The sequence below is a fragment of the Pan troglodytes genome, chromosome 15 (genome assembly GCF_028858775.2).
Source record: "Pan troglodytes isolate AG18354 chromosome 15, NHGRI_mPanTro3-v2.0_pri, whole genome shotgun sequence".
Lineage (NCBI taxonomy): Eukaryota > Metazoa > Chordata > Mammalia > Primates > Hominidae > Pan > Pan troglodytes.
In genome coordinates, this window is record NC_072413.2 from 104,587,071 (window position 1) to 104,607,432 (window position 20,362).

The following is a 20,362-nucleotide window of genomic DNA, read 5'->3' on the forward strand; positions in this document are numbered from 1 at the left end:
GTAGGTGATTTATTTGGGGTGAGTTTCTGCACCAAGCCCGAATTTTTTATTTTATTTTACTGATTATTTGGTGTTAAACAGGTTTAATGACGGTCATGGCAACTTTTTGGCACAATGAAAAATATCGCCCATGATCAACGTGTTCTGTTCTGGGGAAGGGGGCAAAGGCAGGGTGAATCACTTTCTTAAAAAGTATAGCTCAAGGTGGGAGTGCAGAGGGAATGGGGAGAAAACCCTCCCGCTGCCTGTGTCGAAGTGCAGGAGCCCCCACCCCCATACTCACCTGAGTCCAGCCCCCCTCTGCCCCCCGGGTGGCTCAGCCCAGCTCCTGCCTAGGAGAGCCTTAGTGTTGGGAGGGACCCTGATGACTGAGGAGCCTGGTAGCTCCAGGTCGCCCACACTTTCAGGTCTCTTGCCCCAGAAGGTGGCAGGATCCATTGGGAGGAAACAGGTCGCCTTGGAAGGCGTCCGTGGGTCCCCATCCCCAGGGGTAGGGGCCATAGGGGGCCCGCTCTGCTGCCTTGACCATACTCCTGGGCTTTGAAGGATCCTGGGCCCAGTAAGAAGGAGGTGGGTGCCAAGGTTGAGGAGGAAGCATCCGAGTATGTGTAGGGGGAGGACAGGGTGGGAGCATAGACTTTGCCAAAAGCTGCAGGTGGATCGGGGGACCCTGGGGGCTCAGGATCCAGCAAGGGGTGGCAGGAGTAAAGGAGGAAGGAATGACAGGTGCAAGTACCTTCCCACCAAAGCCCTTGTTGCCCTCTGGCTCCTCCCCAGAGTTGTCCCCACTCTCAAGTCAGTCACCCACTCCTTGAACTTGAGATCAGTGTCAGTGGTGCTAAAGCCATCATCAGCCATGACATCATCACCCCCTCCTCCTCATGGATGACCGTGTGCTCCTCGTCACTCGCCATGTCCTCACTGGCCATCTGCTGGGAATGAGCATCTCAAGTGGGCAGCAGCAGGGCTGCCCACTGGTCACCTCCCTCACCAGGGGCTGCAAAGTGGCCTGGAGCTCCATACTGAGTAGAAGGCTTTGGGCCAGAGTATGATGCAGTGCCAGACACCACCTGTGTCAGTTCCTGTAGTGCCTGACGGTCTATTTCCCTGCCGTCCAGGCTGTGTACCCCCCTGTGGGAGAAGGCTTGGGCCAGGCTGAGCCAGGTTCCCTGACTGTGTGCAGCCGTTCTGCCCCACAGAAGCTGCTCCTTGGTATCCGAGCTCTGGAGTGTTTAGGTTGCAACTGACAGGAGTTCAGAGGACACCCCAGGGGCAGTGGCAGTGCCCGTCTCTGATATGCTCCGCTCCCACGAGCCCTTGTTACACTCCTGCTAGCCCCTGGCTTGTGGGCTTGGCCTCTGAGCTGGACTTCTTTCGGTCCTTGTTGCAAGTGGGCCACCTTCACCTGGAAGGCCAGGTCGTGGTATTTCTGCGTCTCATTGGGCCCCAGGGTGTACCACCGCTCGCTCAGCATCTGGCTGACGGTCCGGATATCCTGGTTGGAGTGACCCTGGTGCGCCCTGCCAGGGCCTGGTGCCGCTTGCTGAAGATCATGACCGCCACTCATGGGCCACCGGATGTGGTCCTTGTCCCATTTGTTGGGGCTGCGTCCATCCTTCTCAGAAGATGAGTCCTGTTCCTTGCGCAGGGCACTGAGGGACTGGGCCTGACATCATCTGAGTGGTAGAGGCAACTGGGTGTCAGGAGACATGATGGAGAGGAAAGCATCATCATGGTCATTCTCTGTCTCACTGTCCAGCAGGGACTCCCCTGAGGGGCCCAGGGCTCCTCCGTGGTGGGAGGTGAGCTTTCACCAGGTTCCACCACCCCCAAAGTGTGTGGGGTTGCGGGCCCTGGGCTTTCAGGGCAGGTGGCTCCAGGGGGCCGCCCAGGGTCAACACTCCCTGTCCCACCTGGTGGATGCTCATGAGCAACAGCTGCCAACTTGGCAGGTTGTTTTCTCTGGTTGGAGGCCACTGAGTGACTGGCAGGTTGCTGGGCCTCGTGTGGCTGCAGGGAGGGGTGAGGAAGGGGATGGAGTACCAGGGGAACATGGCCACAGAGTGACCTTCCACATTCCTCCACACGAACATGCTGACGCCACGGGAGGCCTCACTGAACGCAGGCCTGGGGGCCGAGTACTTGGTCCGGGCAGGGGGTTCCTGGCAGGGGCTCACAACTCGCCCCCTCCTTAGCCAAGGTGGCTTGGGCCCAGAGAAGGGGGGGTTGGAGAGGAGCAGAAGGCCAGCCCTCAAGTTTTGTTTTGTTTGTTTTGGTTTTTGTTTTTGAAATGTAGTTTGACTCTTGTCACCCAGGCTGGAGTGCAGTGGCACGATCTCAGTGGCCTTCATACCTGGCTAATTTTTTGTATTTTTACTGGAGGTGGGGTTTTGCCATGTTGGCCAGGCTGGTCTTGACCTCCCGACCTCAGGTGATCCACCCACCTCAGCCTCCCAAAATGGGATTACAGGCATGAGCCACTGCTCCCAACTTCATTCATTTTTACTTGAAAAACTCCGTTAAGTATTTTTTTAAGGTAGACCTAGTGGTCCTGAATGCCCTCAGCTTTGTTTGTCGAGGAAGCACGTTATTTGTTTTTTCTTTCTGAAGGACAGCTTTGTCAGACATAGTATTAGTTGCTGGCAGTTTTTTTCTTTCAGCACTTTGAATGTAGTATTCGATTCTGTCCTGACCTGCAAAGTTTCTTTAACTTTTGACTATTTGATTATATTGTGACTTGGTGAGTATCTATTTGGTTTGAACCTCTTTAGGAATCTTTAAGCTTCATGGATTTAGATGTCTAAATCTTTCCCATGATTTAGGCAGTTTTCAGCCATTCTTTAAATAAACTTTCTTCTCCTTTCTCTACTTTCCTTCCCAAACTCCCATAAACTGACAATGGTTTGCCTAATGGTGTCTTGTTGGCTTTCTTTTCTCTGTCTTTTTTTCCTTTTCTTTTCTTTTTTTTTGAGACAGAGTCATGCTCTGTCACCCAGGCTGGAGTGCAATGTGTGGTCTCGGCTCACTAGGGTTAGGGTTAGGGTTAGGGTTAGGGTGAGGGGTTAGGGTTAGGGTTAGGGTTAGGGTTTTAAGGTTAGGGTTAGGGTTAGGGTTTTAGGGTTAGGGTTAGGGTTAGGGTTAGGGTGTTAGGGTTAGGGTGTTAGGGTTAGGGTTCGGGTTAGGGTTATTGGTTAGAGTTAGGGTTAGGGTTAGGGTTCGGGTTAGGGGTTAGGTGTTAGCGTTTAGGGTTAAGGTTAGGGTTATTGCTTAGGGTTAGGCTTCGGGTTTGGGTTCTGGTTGGGGTTGTGGTTTGGGTTCGGGTTAGGGGTTAGGGTTAGGGGTTACGGTTTAGGGTTAGGGTTAGGGTTTTTGGTTAGGGTTAGGGTTAGTGTTTAGGGTTAGGGTTAGGGTTAGGGGTTAGGGGTAGGGTTAGGGGTAGGGTTAGGGGTAGGGTTAGGGTTAGGGTTTGGTGTTAGTGTTAGGGGTTAGGGGTTAGGGTTAGTGTAGGGGTTAGGAGTTAGGGGTTAGGGTTAGGGTTTTGTGTTAGGTTTAGGGTTAGTGAACGGTTAGGGTTAGGGTTAAGGTTAGGGTTAAGACGTTAGGGTTAGGGTTAGATTACCATTTCTAACCTGTTTTATTTTGTTTTTTTTCTGAGACAGGGTCTCCCTCTGTTGTCCAAGGCTGGAGTGTAGTAATGCTATTGCAGCTGACTGCAGCCTCAACCTTCCAGGCTGAAGCGATCCTCCTACCTCAACCTCCCACGTGGCTGAGACTACAGGTGCTTGCCACTATGCCCAACTAATATTTGGAATTTTCATATACGTGGATTCCAGAGGGGTGACAGCGAACCGTGAGTAAGCATGGATTTTGGTATATGCAGAGATGGGGTGCTGGAACTAATTCTGTATACTGAGGGACGACGACTGTATATGTTTTTACAATTACGCTGTAGGATACATTCTGTTGCATAGCCTTGAAAATAATAATTTTTAACTGAGTGGAATAATAATAATAATATTGCTAAAAGTAGCAGCTGGCCAGGTGTGGTGGCTCACACTGGTCATCGCAACACTTTGGGAGGCTGAGGCAGGAGGATGGCTTGAGGCCAAGAGTTTGCGATAGGCCTTGGAAACGCAGGGGGAGTCACCATCCCTACAGAAAAACACATGAATTAGCCTAGTGTGGTGGCATGTTCCTGTAGACCCAGCTACTTGGGAGGCTGAGGTGGGAGGATCACTTGAGCCCAGGGAGGCTGAGACTGCAGTGAGTCATGATCAGGCCTCTGCACTCCAGCCTGGGTGACAGAGTGAGACCCTGTCTCAAAACAACAAAAAAGTAGCCACTAACATCAACTGAACTTTTATACCAGGTGCCTATTGATACCATAGTTTAATTTCTTAGAACTGTTTCTTATTTCACTTAGCAACTCTGTCTTCAGTTACTCCCAGATTTTTACTGTGTGTGTCCAGATGACCTTTTGTTTAGATTGAATTGTCTCCCCAGAAGTAAGATTACTGTGAGTCATGGTGAATGGACATTCTCATTACCCTTGATGTAAGTTGACAGGGTTTTGAGTGCCTCCCAGCTATAATCTTAGCACTTTGGGAGGCCAAGAGAGGAGGATTGCTTGAGGCCAAGAGTTGGAGGAGGCAGTATGGCAGTATGGTGAGACCCTGTCTCCACTATTTTAAAAAATTGACAGGCTTTACCCGGGAAGGCTTATACACAATTTAAACACCCCTCATAGTATAAGAAAGTGCCCATTTCACTGCACCTTTGCCAGCACAGGGTATTATAATTTAGTAAGTCATTTTTTGTTTGATTATTTTAAATAGATAAAAGACCTCATGTTACTTTACTTGTCACATTTCAACATCTTTCCTTAGCTTATTAGCTCTATCTCTTTTCTGTCTGTAAATGGTTGTTGTTGTTGTTTTGTTCTTTGAGACAGGGTCTTGCTCTGTCACCAGGCTGGACTGTAGCGGCATAATCATGCCTCGCTGCAGCCTTGACCTCCCAGGCTCAAACTTCAGCATTCCGAGTAGCTGGGACTACAAGTGTGCACCACCACTCCCAGCTAACTTTTTTCTTTTTTTTTGGATAGAGACAGGGTCTCGCTGTGTTGTCCAGACCGGTCTCTAGCTCCTGGCCTTAAGCAATCTTCCTGCATTAGCTTCTCAAATGGCTGGAATTTCAGGCATGAGCCACCATGCCTGGCCTGGGCTAGTCCCATATTCTCTAGAGTTCTCTTTACTTTGTGCTAGCCAATCTCTCATTGTGCTGTTCACCTGTTATAATGAATAATTCTCTGTATTAAATTTTACCACTTTAAACTTTTGAGTGGTTTATGCTTCCTGATTGGACTCTGACTAATATGTTAGGAAGGGTCCCAGGAGGTAAACCCACACAGATGGGATTTGGGCATAGGTTTGGTTTCCCAGGGGGCAGTGCTGAGCTCTTTGCCAGTGGGAAATGGGATGCTGGTGATTTCCAGTAGGTGACCTCACAGTGACTCAAGCTACCACTTACTGTTGATTGTGACAAAATGCCAGCTGAGGCACATGCCTTGGGAGCTAAGTGGTTTCTGCCCTTGACCACTGTGAAGACTGTTTTGGGAAGGGTCGCTTTGGATGCACTTGAGCAGGGGTCCCCAACCCCTGAGCCATGGAGTCGTAAGGAGCCACACAGCAGGAGGTGAGTGGTGTCGAGTGAGGGAGTGAGGGAAGCTTCGTCTGTATTTACAGGCACTCCCCTTTGCTCACATTCCCGCCTGAGCTCCGCCTTCTCAGATGAGCAGCAGCATTAGATTCTCATAGGAGAACGCACCCTGTTGTGAACCGTGCATGTGAGGGATCTAGGTTGCGCTGTCCTTATGAGAGTCTAATACCTATTGATCTGTCACTTTCTCCCATCACGCTCAGGTGGGACCATCCAGTTTCAGGAAAACAAGCTTAACACGCCCACTGATTTGACATTATGGTGAGTTCTATAATTATTTTATTATATATTACAGTGTAATAATGGAAATAAAGTGCCTAATAAATGTAAATGTGCTTACATCTTTTGGCCCAGCTCCTACCTCCCGGCAGCCTCTCCAGGCCCAGAACTTTCTCCAGTCAGTCTCTACAGACCAAGCTCATGACTCACAATGGCCTATTTAGGCCCATACCCTACGTCACGGCAGTCTCCGCAGATGAGGCTACTGCCTCACAACAGCCTCCACAGGCACAGCTCCATCGGATATTGGATATATCCAATATCCACAGCCCACAGCTTCCTCAAGCCAAGCTCCCCAGGCCCAGGTCAGGCCTCACGGTGGCCTCTCCAGGATGAGCTCCTGCCCTCCGATGGCACCTGCAGGCCCCAAATGGTCTCCGGTCGGTGGGCTCCTCCACGCCAAGCTTGGGCCTCCCGGCGACCTCTGCAGGCCCAAGTTGTCCTGAAGTTGGCATCTCCCGGCCGTGCCTCCCAGCAAGTAAGCAAGCTCTTTTGGCTCAACTCCTGCCCAGCTCCCAACCGCCTTTGTGGGCCCCGAACTTTCTCCAGCCAAGTTCTTTGGGCCTAATTCCTGCCGCCCGGTGGCCTGTACGGGCCCAGCAATGGTTGGAGAACAGCCTATGCAGGTCCCCGCTCTTGCCTCCCAGGGGCCTCTCCAGGCCCAGCTCTTGACCCCACGGCAGCCTCTCAGGGCCAAGTCCCTGCCTGCCTCCCAGCAGCCCGCGTGCGGCCCAGCTCCTCCCTCACGGTGGCCTGTTGATGCCCATGCCTCTGGCACCCTGCCCAGAGGCATGAGCCCCTGCCTCACACCGGCCCCTCCCACGCTGAGAGAGGTCAGCGTGAGCCCTTGCCTCACACCGGCCCCTCCCACGCTGAGAGAGGTCAGAGTGAGCCCCATGCCTCACACCGGCCCCTCCCACGCTGAGAGAGGTCAGCGTGAGCCCCTTGCCTCACACCGGCCCCTCCCACGCTGAGAGAGGTCAGAGTGAGCCCTTGCCTCACACCGGCCCCTCCCATGCTGAGAGAGGTCAGAGTGAGCCCTTGCCTCACACCGGCCCCTCCCACGCTGAGAGAGGTCAGAGTGAGCCCTTGCCTCACACCGGCCCCTCCCACGCTGAGAGAGGTCAGAGTGAGCCCTTGCCTCACACCGGCCCCTCCCACGCTGAGAGAGGTCAGCGTTAGCCCCTTGCCTCACACCGGCCCCTCCCACGCTGAGAGAGGTCGTGAGCCCTTGCCTCACACCGGCCCCTCCCATGCTGAGAGAGGTCAGAGTGAGCCCCTTGCCTCACACCGGCCCCTCCCACGCTGAGAGACGTCAGCCTGAGCCCTTGCCTCACACCGGCCCCTCCCACGCTGAGAGAGGTCAGCGTGAGCCCCTTGCCTCACACCGGCCCCTCCCACGCTGAGAGAGGTCAGCGTGAGCCCTTGCCTCACACCGGCCCCTCCCACGCTGAGAGAGGTCAGAGTGAGCCCCATGCCTCACACCGGCCCCTCCCACGCTGAGAGAGGTCAGCGTGAGCCCTTGCCTCACACCGGCCCCTCCCACGCTGAGAGAGGTCAGCGTGAGCCCTTGCCTCACACCGGCCCCTCCCACGCTGAGAGAGGTCAGCGTGAGCCCCTTGCCTCACACCGGCCCCTCCCACGCTGAGAGAGGTCAGCGTGAGCCCTTGCCTCACACCGGCCCCTCCCACGCTGAGAGAGGTCAGCGTGAGCCCTTGCCTCACACCGGCCCCTCCCACGCTGAGAGAGGTCAGAGTGAGCCCCATGCCTCACACCGGCCCCTCCCATGCTGAGAGAGGTCAGAGTGAGCCCCATGCCTCACACCGCCCCCTCCCACGGTGAGAGAGGTCAGCGTGAGCCCTTGCCTCACACCGGCCCCTCCCACGCTGAGAGAGGTCAGCGTGAGCCCCATGCCTCACACCAGCCCCTCCCACGCTGAGAGAGGTCAGCGTGAGCCCTTGCCTCACACCGGCCCCTCCCACAGTGAGAGAGGTCAGAGTGAGCCCCATGCCTCACACCGGCCCCTCCCACGCTGAGAGAGGTCAGAGTGAGCCCCATGCCTCACACCGCCCCCTCCCACAGTGAGAGAGGTCAGCGTGAGCCCTTGCCTCACACCGGCCCCTCCCACGCTGAGAGAGGTCAGAGTGAGCCCCATGCCTCACACCAGCCCCTCCCACGCTGAGAGAGGTCAGCGTGAGCCCTTGCCTCACACCGGCCCCTCCCACGCTGAGAGAGGTCAGCGTTAGCCCCTTGCCTCACACCGGCCCCTCCCACGCTGAGAGAGGTCGTGAGCCCTTGCCTCACACCGGCCCCTCCCATGCTGAGAGAGGTCAGAGTGAGCCCCTTGCCTCACACCGGCCCCTCCCACGCTGAGAGACGTCAGCCTGAGCCCTTGCCTCACACCGGCCCCTCCCACGCTGAGAGAGGTCAGCGTGAGCCCCTTGCCTCACACCGGCCCCTCCCACGCTGAGAGAGGTCAGCGTGAGCCCTTGCCTCACACCGGCCCCTCCCACGCTGAGAGAAGTCAGAGTGAGCCCCATGCCTCACACCGGCCCCTCCCACGCTGAGAGAGGTCAGCGTGAGCCCTTGCCTCACACCGGCCCCTCCCACGCTGAGAGAGGTCAGCGTGAGCCCTTGCCTCACACCGGCCCCTCCCACGCTGAGAGAGGTCAGCGTGAGCCCCTTGCCTCACACCGGCCCCTCCCACGCTGAGAGAGGTCAGCGTGAGCCCTTGCCTCACACCGGCCCCTCCCACGCTGAGAGAGGTCAGCGTGAGCCCTTGCCTCACACCGGCCCCTCCCACGCTGAGAGAGGTCAGAGTGAGCCCCATGCCTCACACCGGCCCCTCCCATGCTGAGAGAGGTCAGAGTGAGCCCCATGCCTCACACCGCCCCCTCCCACGGTGAGAGAGGTCAGCGTGAGCCCTTGCCTCACACCGGCCCCTCCCACGCTGAGAGAGGTCAGCGTGAGCCCCATGCCTCACACCAGCCCCTCCCACGCTGAGAGAGGTCAGCGTGAGCCCTTGCCTCACACCGGCCCCTCCCACAGTGAGAGAGTTCAGAGTGAGCCCCATGCCTCACACCGGCCCCTCCCACGCTGAGAGAGGTCAGAGTGAGCCCCATGCCTCACACCGCCCCCTCCCACAGTGAGAGAGGTCAGCGTGAGCCCTTGCCTCACACCGGCCCCTCCCACGCTGAGAGAGGTCAGAGTGAGCCCCATGCCTCACACCGGCCCCTCCCACGCTGAGAGAGGTCAGCGTGAGCCCTTGCCTCACACCGGCCCCTCCCACGCTGAGAGAGGTCAGCGTGAGCCCCTTGCCTCGCACCGTCCCCTCCCTCGCTGACAGAGGTCAGCCTGAGCCCCTTGCCTCACACCGGCCCCTCCCTCGCTGACAGAGGTCAGCCTGAGCCCCTTGTGTCACACCGGCCCCTCCCACGCTGAGAGAGGTCAGCGTGAGCCCTTGCCTCACACCGGCCCCTCCCACGCTGAGAGAGGTCAGCGTGAGCCCTTGCCTCACACCGGCCCCTCCCACGCTGAGAGAGGTCAGAGTGAGCCCCATGCCTCACACCGCCCCCTCCCACGCTGAGAGAGGTCAGCGTGAGCCCTTGCCTCACACCGGCCCCTCCCACACTGAGAGAGGTCAGAGTGAGCCCCATGCCTCACACCGGCCCCTCCCACGCTGAGAGAGGTCAGCGTGAGCCCTTGCCTCACACCGGCCCCTCCCACGCTGAGAGAGGTCAGCGTGAGCCCCTTGCCTCGCACCGTCCCCTCCCTCGCTGACAGAGGTCAGCCTGAGCCCCTTGCCTCACACCGGCCCCTCCCTCGCTGACAGATGTCAGCCTGAGCCCCTTGTGTCACACCGGCCCCTCCCACGCTGAGAGAGGTCAGCGTGAGCCCTTGCCTCACACCGGCCCCTCCCACGCTGAGAGAGGTCAGCGTGAGCCCCTTGCCTCACACCGGCCCCTCCCACGCTGAGAGAGGTCAGCGTGAGCCCTTGCCTCACACCGGCCCCTCCCACGCTGAGAGAGGTCAGCGTGAGCCCCTTGCCTCACACCGGCCCCTCCCACGCTGAGAGAGGTCAGCGTGAGCCCTTGCCTCACACCGGCCCCTCCCACGCTGAGAGAGGTCAGCGTGAGCCCCTTGCCTCACACCGGCCCCTCCCACGCTGAGAGAGGTCAGTGTGAGCCCTTGCCTCACACCGGCCCCTCCCACGCTGAGAGAGGTCAGCGTGAGCCCCTGCCTCAACAGGCCACCGTGAGGGAGGAGCAGGGTCGCACGTGGGCTGCTGGGAGGCAGGCAGGGACTTGGGCCTGGGAGGTCGCGGTGGGGCGAGAGCTGGGCCTGGAGACACCCCTCTGAGGCAACAGCGGGGCCTACAGACTCTGTTCTCCAGCCGGAGCTGGGACTGTTCAGGTACTGGGAGGCGGGATGTGGGTCTGAAGAGCTTGGTTGCCGAAACTTCGGTGTCTACAAACGCAGGTGGGAACTGAGCCAAAAAAGCTTGTTTCCTGGGAGGTGGGAGATGCAGCCAAGAGAAACAGCTGTGCCTGCAGAGGCCGCCATGTGGGAGGCTGAGGCCGGGCCTCCTCAAATCGGCCTCTCCAGAGCCACTTGCAGCCTCCCGGCGTCCTCTCCGGGCCCAGCTCTTCCTCCCGGCTGTGTCTCCAGGCCTGACTCTGGCCTCCCAACAACGTCTTTGGACTCAGCTCCTGCCCAGCTCCCAGCGGCCCTGGTAGGCCCACCACTTCCCGAAGCCAAGCTCCCCAGGCCCAGCTCAGGCCTCACGGTGGCCTCTCCAGGCTCAGCTCCTGCCCTCCGATGGCAAGGTCGGTGGGCTCCTCTAGGCCCAGCTTGGGCCTCCCGGCGGCCTCTGCAGGCCCAAATCGTCCTGAAGTCGGCCTCTCCAGGCCCAGCTCCGGCCTCCCGGCGGCCTCTGCAGGCCCAAGTCGTCGTCAAGTCGGCCTGGAATTGGGCCTGGAAGAGCAGCAAGTCGGCCTTCCCGGGCCCAGCTCCGTCCTCTCGGCGGCCTCTCCAGGTGCAAAACTTCCTCGAGTCAGCCTCTCCAGGCCCAGCTCCTCCTGCCTCCCAGTGGCCTCTTTCAGCCCAGACCAGCTCATGGCTCTTGGCGGCCTTCCCAGGCCCCGCTTTTGACTTTTGGTGGCCTCTTCAGGCCCAGAACTTGACCTCCAGTGGGCCTTTGCAGGCCCGGCCTCCTGCCTCTCGAAGGCCTGCATGGGCCTGGACTCACAGCGGACTCACAGCGGACTCTCCATGCCCAGCTAGCCCTTGCCTCATTGCGGCCTCCCGAGTCCAAAGCTCCTGCCTCTCGGCCGCTTCGGCAGGCCCAGCTCCCGCCTGCCAGCGGCCTCTTTAGGCCCAGCTCATTCCTCACAACGGCCTTCCCAGGCCCCGTTTTTCCCTTCCGGCAGCCTCTTGGCCTCTAATTTGTTTATCTTTTGTGTATAAATCCCAAAATATTGAATTTTGGAATATTTCCACCATTATGTAAATATTTTGGTAGGTGATTTATTTGGGGTGAGTTTCTGCACCAAGCCCGAATTTTTTATTTTATTTTACTGATTATTTGGTGTTAAACAGGTTTAATGACGGTCATGGCAACTTTTTGGCACAATGAAAAATATCGCCCATGATCAACGTGTTCTGTTCTGGGGAAGGGGGCAAAGGCAGGGTGAATCACTTTCTTAAAAAGTATAGCTCAAGGTGGGAGTGCAGAGGGAATGGGGAGAAAACCCTCCCGCTGCCTGTGTCGAAGTGCAGGAGCCCCCACCCCCATACTCACCTGAGTCCAGCCCCCCTCTGCCCCCCGGGTGGCTCAGCCCAGCTCCTGCCTAGGAGAGCCTTAGTGTTGGGAGGGACCCTGATGACTGAGGAGCCTGGTAGCTCCAGGTCGCCCACACTTTCAGGTCTCTTGCCCCAGAAGGTGGCAGGATCCATTGGGAGGAAACAGGTCGCCTTGGAAGGCGTCCGTGGGTCCCCATCCCCAGGGGTAGGGGCCATAGGGGGCCCGCTCTGCTGCCTTGACCATACTCCTGGGCTTTGAAGGATCCTGGGCCCAGTAAGAAGGAGGTGGGTGCCAAGGTTGAGGAGGAAGCATCCGAGTATGTGTAGGGGGAGGACAGGGTGGGAGCATAGACTTTGCCAAAAGCTGCAGGTGGATCGGGGGACCCTGGGGGCTCAGGATCCAGCAAGGGGCGGCAGGAGTAAAGGAGGAAGGAATGACAGGTGCAAGTACCTTCCCACCAAAGCCCTTGTTGCCCTCTGGCTCCTCCCCAGAGTTGTCCCCACTCTCAAGTCAGTCACCCACTCCTTGAACTTGAGATCAGTGTCAGTGGTGCTAAAGCCATCATCAGCCATGACATCATCACCCCCTCCTCCTCATGGATGACCGTGTGCTCCTCGTCACTCGCCATGTCCTCACTGGCCATCTGCTGGGAATGAGCATCTCAAGTGGGCAGCAGCAGGGCTGCCCACTGGTCACCTCCCTCACCAGGGGCTGCAAAGTGGCCTGGAGCTCCATACTGAGTAGAAGGCTTTGGGCCAGAGTATGATGCAGTGCCAGACACCACCTGTGTCAGTTCCTGTAGTGCCTGACGGTCTATTTCCCTGCCGTCCAGGCTGTGTACCCCCCTGTGGGAGAAGGCTTGGGCCAGGCTGAGCCAGGTTCCCTGACTGTGTGCAGCCGTTCTGCCCCACAGAAGCTGCTCCTTGGTATCCGAGCTCTGGAGTGTTTAGGTTGCAACTGACAGGAGTTCAGAGGACACCCCAGGGGCAGTGGCAGTGCCCGTCTCTGATATGCTCCGCTCCCACGAGCCCTTGTTACACTCCTGCTAGCCCCTGGCTTGTGGGCTTGGCCTCTGAGCTGGACTTCTTTCGGTCCTTGTTGCAAGTGGGCCACCTTCACCTGGAAGGCCAGGTCGTGGTATTTCTGCGTCTCATTGGGCCCCAGGGTGTACCACCGCTCGCTCAGCATCTGGCTGACGGTCCGGATATCCTGGTTGGAGTGACCCTGGTGCGCCCTGCCAGGGCCTGGTGCCGCTTGCTGAAGATCATGACCGCCACTCATGGGCCACCGGATGTGGTCCTTGTCCCATTTGTTGGGGCTGCGTCCATCCTTCTCAGAAGATGAGTCCTGTTCCTTGCGCAGGGCACTGAGGGACTGGGCCTGACATCATCTGAGTGGTAGAGGCAACTGGGTGTCAGGAGACATGATGGAGAGGAAAGCATCATCATGGTCATTCTCTGTCTCACTGTCCAGCAGGGACTCCCCTGAGGGGCCCAGGGCTCCTCCGTGGTGGGAGGTGAGCTTTCACCAGGTTCCACCACCCCCAAAGTGTGTGGGGTTGCGGGCCCTGGGCTTTCAGGGCAGGTGGCTCCAGGGGGCCGCCCAGGGTCAACACTCCCTGTCCCACCTGGTGGATGCTCATGAGCAACAGCTGCCAACTTGGCAGGTTGTTTTCTCTGGTTGGAGGCCACTGAGTGACTGGCAGGTTGCTGGGCCTCGTGTGGCTGCAGGGAGGGGTGAGGAAGGGGATGGAGTACCAGGGGAACATGGCCACAGAGTGACCTTCCACATTCCTCCACACGAACATGCTGACGCCACGGGAGGCCTCACTGAACGCAGGCCTGGGGGCCGAGTACTTGGTCCGGGCAGGGGGTTCCTGGCAGGGGCTCACAACTCGCCCCCTCCTTAGCCAAGGTGGCTTGGGCCCAGAGAAGGGGGGGTTGGAGAGGAGCAGAAGGCCAGCCCTCAAGTTTTGTTTTGTTTGTTTTGGTTTTTGTTTTTGAAATGTAGTTTGACTCTTGTCACCCAGGCTGGAGTGCAGTGGCACGATCTCAGTGGCCTTCATACCTGGCTAATTTTTTGTATTTTTACTGGAGGTGGGGTTTTGCCATGTTGGCCAGGCTGGTCTTGACCTCCCGACCTCAGGTGATCCACCCACCTCAGCCTCCCAAAATGGGATTACAGGCATGAGCCACTGCTCCCAACTTCATTCATTTTTACTTGAAAAACTCCGTTAAGTATTTTTTTAAGGTAGACCTAGTGGTCCTGAATGCCCTCAGCTTTGTTTGTCGAGGAAGCACGTTATTTGTTTTTTCTTTCTGAAGGACAGCTTTGTCAGACATAGTATTAGTTGCTGGCAGTTTTTTTCTTTCAGCACTTTGAATGTAGTATTCGATTCTGTCCTGACCTGCAAAGTTTCTTTAACTTTTGACTATTTGATTATATTGTGAGTTGGTGAGTATCTATTTGGTTTGAACCTCTTTAGGAATCTTTAAGCTTCATGGATTTAGATGTCTAAATCTTTCCCATGATTTAGGCAGTTTTCAGCCATTCTTTAAATAAACTTTCTTCTCCTTTCTCTACTTTCCTTCCCAAACTCCCATAAACTGACAATGGTTTGCCTAATGGTGTCTTGTTGGCTTTCTTTTCTCTGTCTTTTTTTCCTTTTCTTTTCTTTTTTTTTGAGACAGAGTCATGCTCTGTCACCCAGGCTGGAGTGCAATGTGTGGTCTCGGCTCACTAGGGTTAGGGTTAGGGTTAGGGTTAGGGTGAGGGGTTAGGGTTAGGGTTAGGGTTAGGGTTTTAAGGTTAGGGTTAGGGTTAGGGTTTTAGGGTTAGGGTTAGGGTTAGGGTTAGGGTGTTAGGGTTAGGGTGTTAGGGTTAGGGTTCGGGTTAGGGTTATTGGTTAGAGTTAGGGTTAGGGTTAGGGTTCGGGTTAGGGGTTAGGTGTTAGCGTTTAGGGTTAAGGTTAGGGTTATTGCTTAGGGTTAGGCTTCGGGTTTGGGTTCTGGTTGGGGTTGTGGTTTGGGTTCGGGTTAGGGGTTAGGGTTAGGGGTTACGGTTTAGGGTTAGGGTTAGGGTTTTTGGTTAGGGTTAGGGTTAGTGTTTAGGGTTAGGGTTAGGGTTAGGGGTTAGGGGTAGGGTTAGGGGTAGGGTTAGGGGTAGGGTTAGGGTTAGGGTTTGGTGTTAGTGTTAGGGGTTAGGGGTTAGGGTTAGTGTAGGGGTTAGGAGTTAGGGGTTAGGGTTAGGGTTTTGTGTTAGGTTTAGGGTTAGTGAACGGTTAGGGTTAGGGTTAAGGTTAGGGTTAAGACGTTAGGGTTAGGGTTAGATTACCATTTCTAACCTGTTTTATTTTGTTTTTTTTCTGAGACAGGGTCTCCCTCTGTTGTCCAAGGCTGGAGTGTAGTAATGCTATTGCAGCTGACTGCAGCCTCAACCTTCCAGGCTGAAGCGATCCTCCTACCTCAACCTCCCACGTGGCTGAGACTACAGGTGCTTGCCACTATGCCCAACTAATATTTGGAATTTTCATATACGTGGATTCCAGAGGGGTGACAGCGAACCGTGAGTAAGCATGGATTTTGGTATATGCAGAGATGGGGTGCTGGAACTAATTCTGTATACTGAGGGACGACGACTGTATATGTTTTTACAATTACGCTGTAGGATACATTCTGTTGCATAGCCTTGAAAATAATAATTTTTAACTGAGTGGAATAATAATAATAATATTGCTAAAAGTAGCAGCTGGCCAGGTGTGGTGGCTCACACTGGTCATCGCAACACTTTGGGAGGCTGAGGCAGGAGGATGGCTTGAGGCCAAGAGTTTGCGATAGGCCTTGGAAACGCAGGGGGAGTCACCATCCCTACAGAAAAACACATGAATTAGCCTAGTGTGGTGGCATGTTCCTGTAGACCCAGCTACTTGGGAGGCTGAGGTGGGAGGATCACTTGAGCCCAGGGAGGCTGAGACTGCAGTGAGTCATGATCAGGCCTCTGCACTCCAGCCTGGGTGACAGAGTGAGACCCTGTCTCAAAACAACAAAAAAGTAGCCACTAACATCAACTGAACTTTTATACCAGGTGCCTATTGATACCATAGTTTAATTTCTTAGAACTGTTTCTTATTTCACTTAGCAACTCTGTCTTCAGTTACTCCCAGATTTTTACTGTGTGTGTCCAGATGACCTTTTGTTTAGATTGAATTGTCTCCCCAGAAGTAAGATTACTGTGAGTCATGGTGAATGGACATTCTCATTACCCTTGATGTAAGTTGACAGGGTTTTGAGTGCCTCCCAGCTATAATCTTAGCACTTTGGGAGGCCAAGAGAGGAGGATTGCTTGAGGCCAAGAGTTGGAGGAGGCAGTATGGCAGTATGGTGAGACCCTGTCTCCACTATTTTAAAAAATTGACAGGCTTTACCCGGGAAGGCTTATACACAATTTAAACACCCCTCATAGTATAAGAAAGTGCCCATTTCACTGCACCTTTGCCAGCACAGGGTATTATAATTTAGTAAGTCATTTTTTGTTTGATTATTTTAAATAGATAAAAGACCTCATGTTACTTTACTTGTCACATTTCAACATCTTTCCTTAGCTTATTAGCTCTATCTCTTTTCTGTCTGTAAATGGTTGTTGTTGTTGTTTTGTTCTTTGAGACAGGGTCTTGCTCTGTCACCAGGCTGGACTGTAGCGGCATAATCATGCCTCGCTGCAGCCTTGACCTCCCAGGCTCAAACTTCAGCATTCCGAGTAGCTGGGACTACAAGTGTGCACCACCACTCCCAGCTAACTTTTTTCTTTTTTTTTGGATAGAGACAGGGTCTCGCTGTGTTGTCCAGACCGGTCTCTAGCTCCTGGCCTTAAGCAATCTTCCTGCATTAGCTTCTCAAATGGCTGGAATTTCAGGCATGAGCCACCATGCCTGGCCTGGGCTAGTCCCATATTCTCTAGAGTTCTCTTTACTTTGTGCTAGCCAATCTCTCATTGTGCTGTTCACCTGTTATAATGAATAATTCTCTGTATTAAATTTTACCACTTTAAACTTTTGAGTGGTTTATGCTTCCTGATTGGACTCTGACTAATATGTTAGGAAGGGTCCCAGGAGGTAAACCCACACAGATGGGATTTGGGCATAGGTTTGGTTTCCCAGGGGGCAGTGCTGAGCTCTTTGCCAGTGGGAAATGGGATGCTGGTGATTTCCAGTAGGTGACCTCACAGTGACTCAAGCTACCACTTACTGTTGATTGTGACAAAATGCCAGCTGAGGCACATGCCTTGGGAGCTAAGTGGTTTCTGCCCTTGACCACTGTGAAGACTGTTTTGGGAAGGGTCGCTTTGGATGCACTTGAGCAGGGGTCCCCAACCCCTGAGCCATGGAGTCGTAAGGAGCCACACAGCAGGAGGTGAGTGGTGTCGAGTGAGGGAGTGAGGGAAGCTTCGTCTGTATTTACAGGCACTCCCCTTTGCTCACATTCCCGCCTGAGCTCCGCCTTCTCAGATGAGCAGCAGCATTAGATTCTCATAGGAGAACGCACCCTGTTGTGAACCGTGCATGTGAGGGATCTAGGTTGCGCTGTCCTTATGAGAGTCTAATACCTATTGATCTGTCACTTTCTCCCATCACGCTCAGGTGGGACCATCCAGTTTCAGGAAAACAAGCTTAACACGCCCACTGATTTGACATTATGGTGAGTTCTATAATTATTTTATTATATATTACAGTGTAATAATGGAAATAAAGTGCCTAATAAATGTAAATGTGCTTACATCTTTTGGCCCAGCTCCTACCTCCCGGCAGCCTCTCCAGGCCCAGAACTTTCTCCAGTCAGTCTCTACAGACCAAGCTCATGACTCACAATGGCCTATTTAGGCCCATACCCTACGTCACGGCAGTCTCCGCAGATGAGGCTACTGCCTCACAACAGCCTCCACAGGCACAGCTCCATCGGATATTGGATATATCCAATATCCACAGCCCACAGCTTCCTCAAGCCAAGCTCCCCAGGCCCAGGTCAGGCCTCACGGTGGCCTCTCCAGGATGAGCTCCTGCCCTCCGATGGCACCTGCAGGCCCCAAATGGTCTCCGGTCGGTGGGCTCCTCCACGCCAAGCTTGGGCCTCCCGGCGACCTCTGCAGGCCCAAGTTGTCCTGAAGTTGGCATCTCCCGGCCGTGCCTCCCAGCAAGTAAGCAAGCTCTTTTGGCTCAACTCCTGCCCAGCTCCCAACCGCCTTTGTGGGCCCCGAATTTTCTCCAGCCAAGTTCTTTGGGCCTAATTCCTGCCGCCCGGTGGCCTGTACGGGCCCAGCAATGGTTGGAGAACAGCCTATGCAGGTCCCCGCTCTTGCCTCCCAGGGGCCTCTCCAGGCCCAGCTCTTGACCCCACGGCAGCCTCTCAGGGCCAAGTCCCTGCCTGCCTCCCAGCAGCCCGCGTGCGGCCCAGCTCCTCCCTCACGGTGGCCTGTTGATGCCCATGCCTCTGGCACCCTGCCCAGAGGCATGAGCCCCTGCCTCACACCGGCCCCTCCCACGCTGAGAGAGGTCAGCGTGAGCCCTTGCCTCACACCGGCCCCTCCCACGCTGAGAGAGGTCAGAGTGAGCCCCATGCCTCACACCGGCCCCTCCCACGCTGAGAGAGGTCAGCGTGAGCCCCTTGCCTCACACCGGCCCCTCCCACGCTGAGAGAGGTCAGAGTGAGCCCTTGCCTCACACCGGCCCCTCCCACGCTGAGAGAGGTCAGAGTGAGCCCTTGCCTCACACCGGCCCCTCCCACGCTGAGAGAGGTCAGAGTGAGCCCTTGCCTCACACCGGCCCCTCCCACGCTGAGAGAGGTCAGAGTGAGCCCTTGCCTCACACCGGCCCCTCCCACGCTGAGAGAGGTCAGCGTTAGCCCCTTGCCTCACACCGGCCCCTCCCACGCTGAGAGAGGTCGTGAGCCCTTGCCTCACACCGGCCCCTCCCATGCTGAGAGAGGTCAGAGTGAGCCCCTTGCCTCACACCGGCCCCTCCCACGCTGAGAGACGTCAGCCTGAGCCCTTGCCTCACACCGGCCCCTCCCACGCTGAGAGAGGTCAGCGTGAGCCCCTTGCCTCACACCGGCCCCTCCCACGCTGAGAGAGGTCAGCGTGAGCCCTTGCCTCACACCGGCCCCTCCCACGCTGAGAGAGGTCAGAGTGAGCCCCATGCCTCACACCGGCCCCTCCCACGCTGAGAGAGGTCAGCGTGAGCCCTTGCCTCACACCGGCCCCTCCCACGCTGAGAGAGGTCAGCGTGAGCCCTTGCCTCACACCGGCCCCTCCCACGCTGAGAGAGGTCAGCGTGAGCCCCTTGCCTCACACCGGCCCCTCCCACGCTGAGAGAGGTCAGCGTGAGCCCTTGCCTCACACCGGCCCCTCCCACGCTGAGAGAGGTCAGCGTGAGCCCTTGCCTCACACCGGCCCCTCCCACGCTGAGAGAGGTCAGAGTGAGCCCCATGCCTCACACCGGCCCCTCCCATGCTGAGAGAGGTCAGAGTGAGCCCCATGCCTCACACCGCCCCCTCCCACGGTGAGAGAGGTCAGCGTGAGCCCTTGCCTCACACCGGCCCCTCCCACGCTGAGAGAGGTCAGCGTGAGCCCCATGCCTCACACCAGCCCCTCCCACGCTGAGAGAGGTCAGCGTGAGCCCTTGCCTCACACCGGCCCCTCCCACAGTGAGAGAGGTCAGAGTGAGCCCCATGCCTCACACCGGCCCCTCCCACGCTGAGAGAGGTCAGAGTGAGCCCCATGCCTCACACCGCCCCCTCCCACAGTGAGAGAGGTCAGCGTGAGCCCTTGCCTCACACCGGCCCCTCCCACGCTGAGAGAGGTCAGAGTGAGCCCCATGCCTCACACCAGCCCCTCCCACGCTGAGAGAGGTCAGCGTGAGCCCTTGCCTCACACCGGCCCCTCCCACGCTGAGAGAGGTCAGCGTTAGCCCCTTGCCTCACACCGGCCCCTCCCACGCTGAGAGAGGTCGTGAGCCCTTGCCTCACACCGGCCCCTCCCATGCTGAGAGAGGTCAGAGTGAGCCCCTTGCCTCACACCGGCCCCTCCCACGCTGAGAGACGTCAGCCTGAGCCCTTGCCTCACACCGGCCCCTCCCACGCTGAGAGAGGTCAGCGTGAGCCCCTTGCCTCACACCGGCCCCTCCCACGCTGAGAGAGGTCAGCGTGAGCCCTTGCCTCACACCGGCCCCTCCCACGCTGAGAGAAGTCAGAGTGAGCCCCATGCCTCACACCGGCCCCTCCCACGCTGAGAGAGGTCAGCGTGAGCCCTTGCCTCACACCGGCCCCTCCCACGCTGAGAGAGGTCAGCGTGAGCCCCTTGCCTCACACCGGCCCCTCCCACGCTGAGAGAGGTCAGCGTGAGCCCTTGCCTCACACCGGCCCCTCCCACGCTGAGAGAGGTCAGCGTGAGCCCTTGCCTCACACCGGCCCCTCCCACGCTGAGAGAGGTCAGAGTGAGCCCCATGCCTCACACCGGCCCCTCCCATGCTGAGAGAGGTCAGAGTGAGCCCCATGCCTCACACCGCCCCCTCCC

At 56.6% G+C, this 20,362-nt stretch overlaps 1 protein-coding gene and 2 pseudogenes across 1 annotated transcript; 2 read left to right on the forward strand and 1 right to left on the reverse strand.

The window, feature by feature from the left end:
* Positions 1-20,362, forward strand: part of LOC112208996 (putative uncharacterized protein FLJ46235) — a 64,427-nt pseudogene that overhangs the window by 9,778 nt on the left and 34,287 nt on the right.
* LOC134808341 (protein capicua homolog) lies at positions 68-19,423 on the reverse strand (annotated as a pseudogene).
* LOC134808326 (putative uncharacterized protein FLJ44672) lies at positions 10,094-11,507 on the forward strand. The gene has a single exon (XM_063793177.1). It carries the CDS (start codon positions 10,520-10,522, stop codon positions 11,369-11,371), a length of 852 nt encoding a protein of 283 aa, XP_063649247.1. The 5' UTR covers positions 10,094-10,519; the 3' UTR covers positions 11,372-11,507.

Bases quoted from the DNA above. Each gene is read 5' to 3' on its own strand.
- LOC134808326 (XM_063793177.1), top strand. From the start codon at position 10,520: ATGCAGCCAAGAGAAACAGCTGTGCCTGCAGAGGCCGCCATGTGGGAG.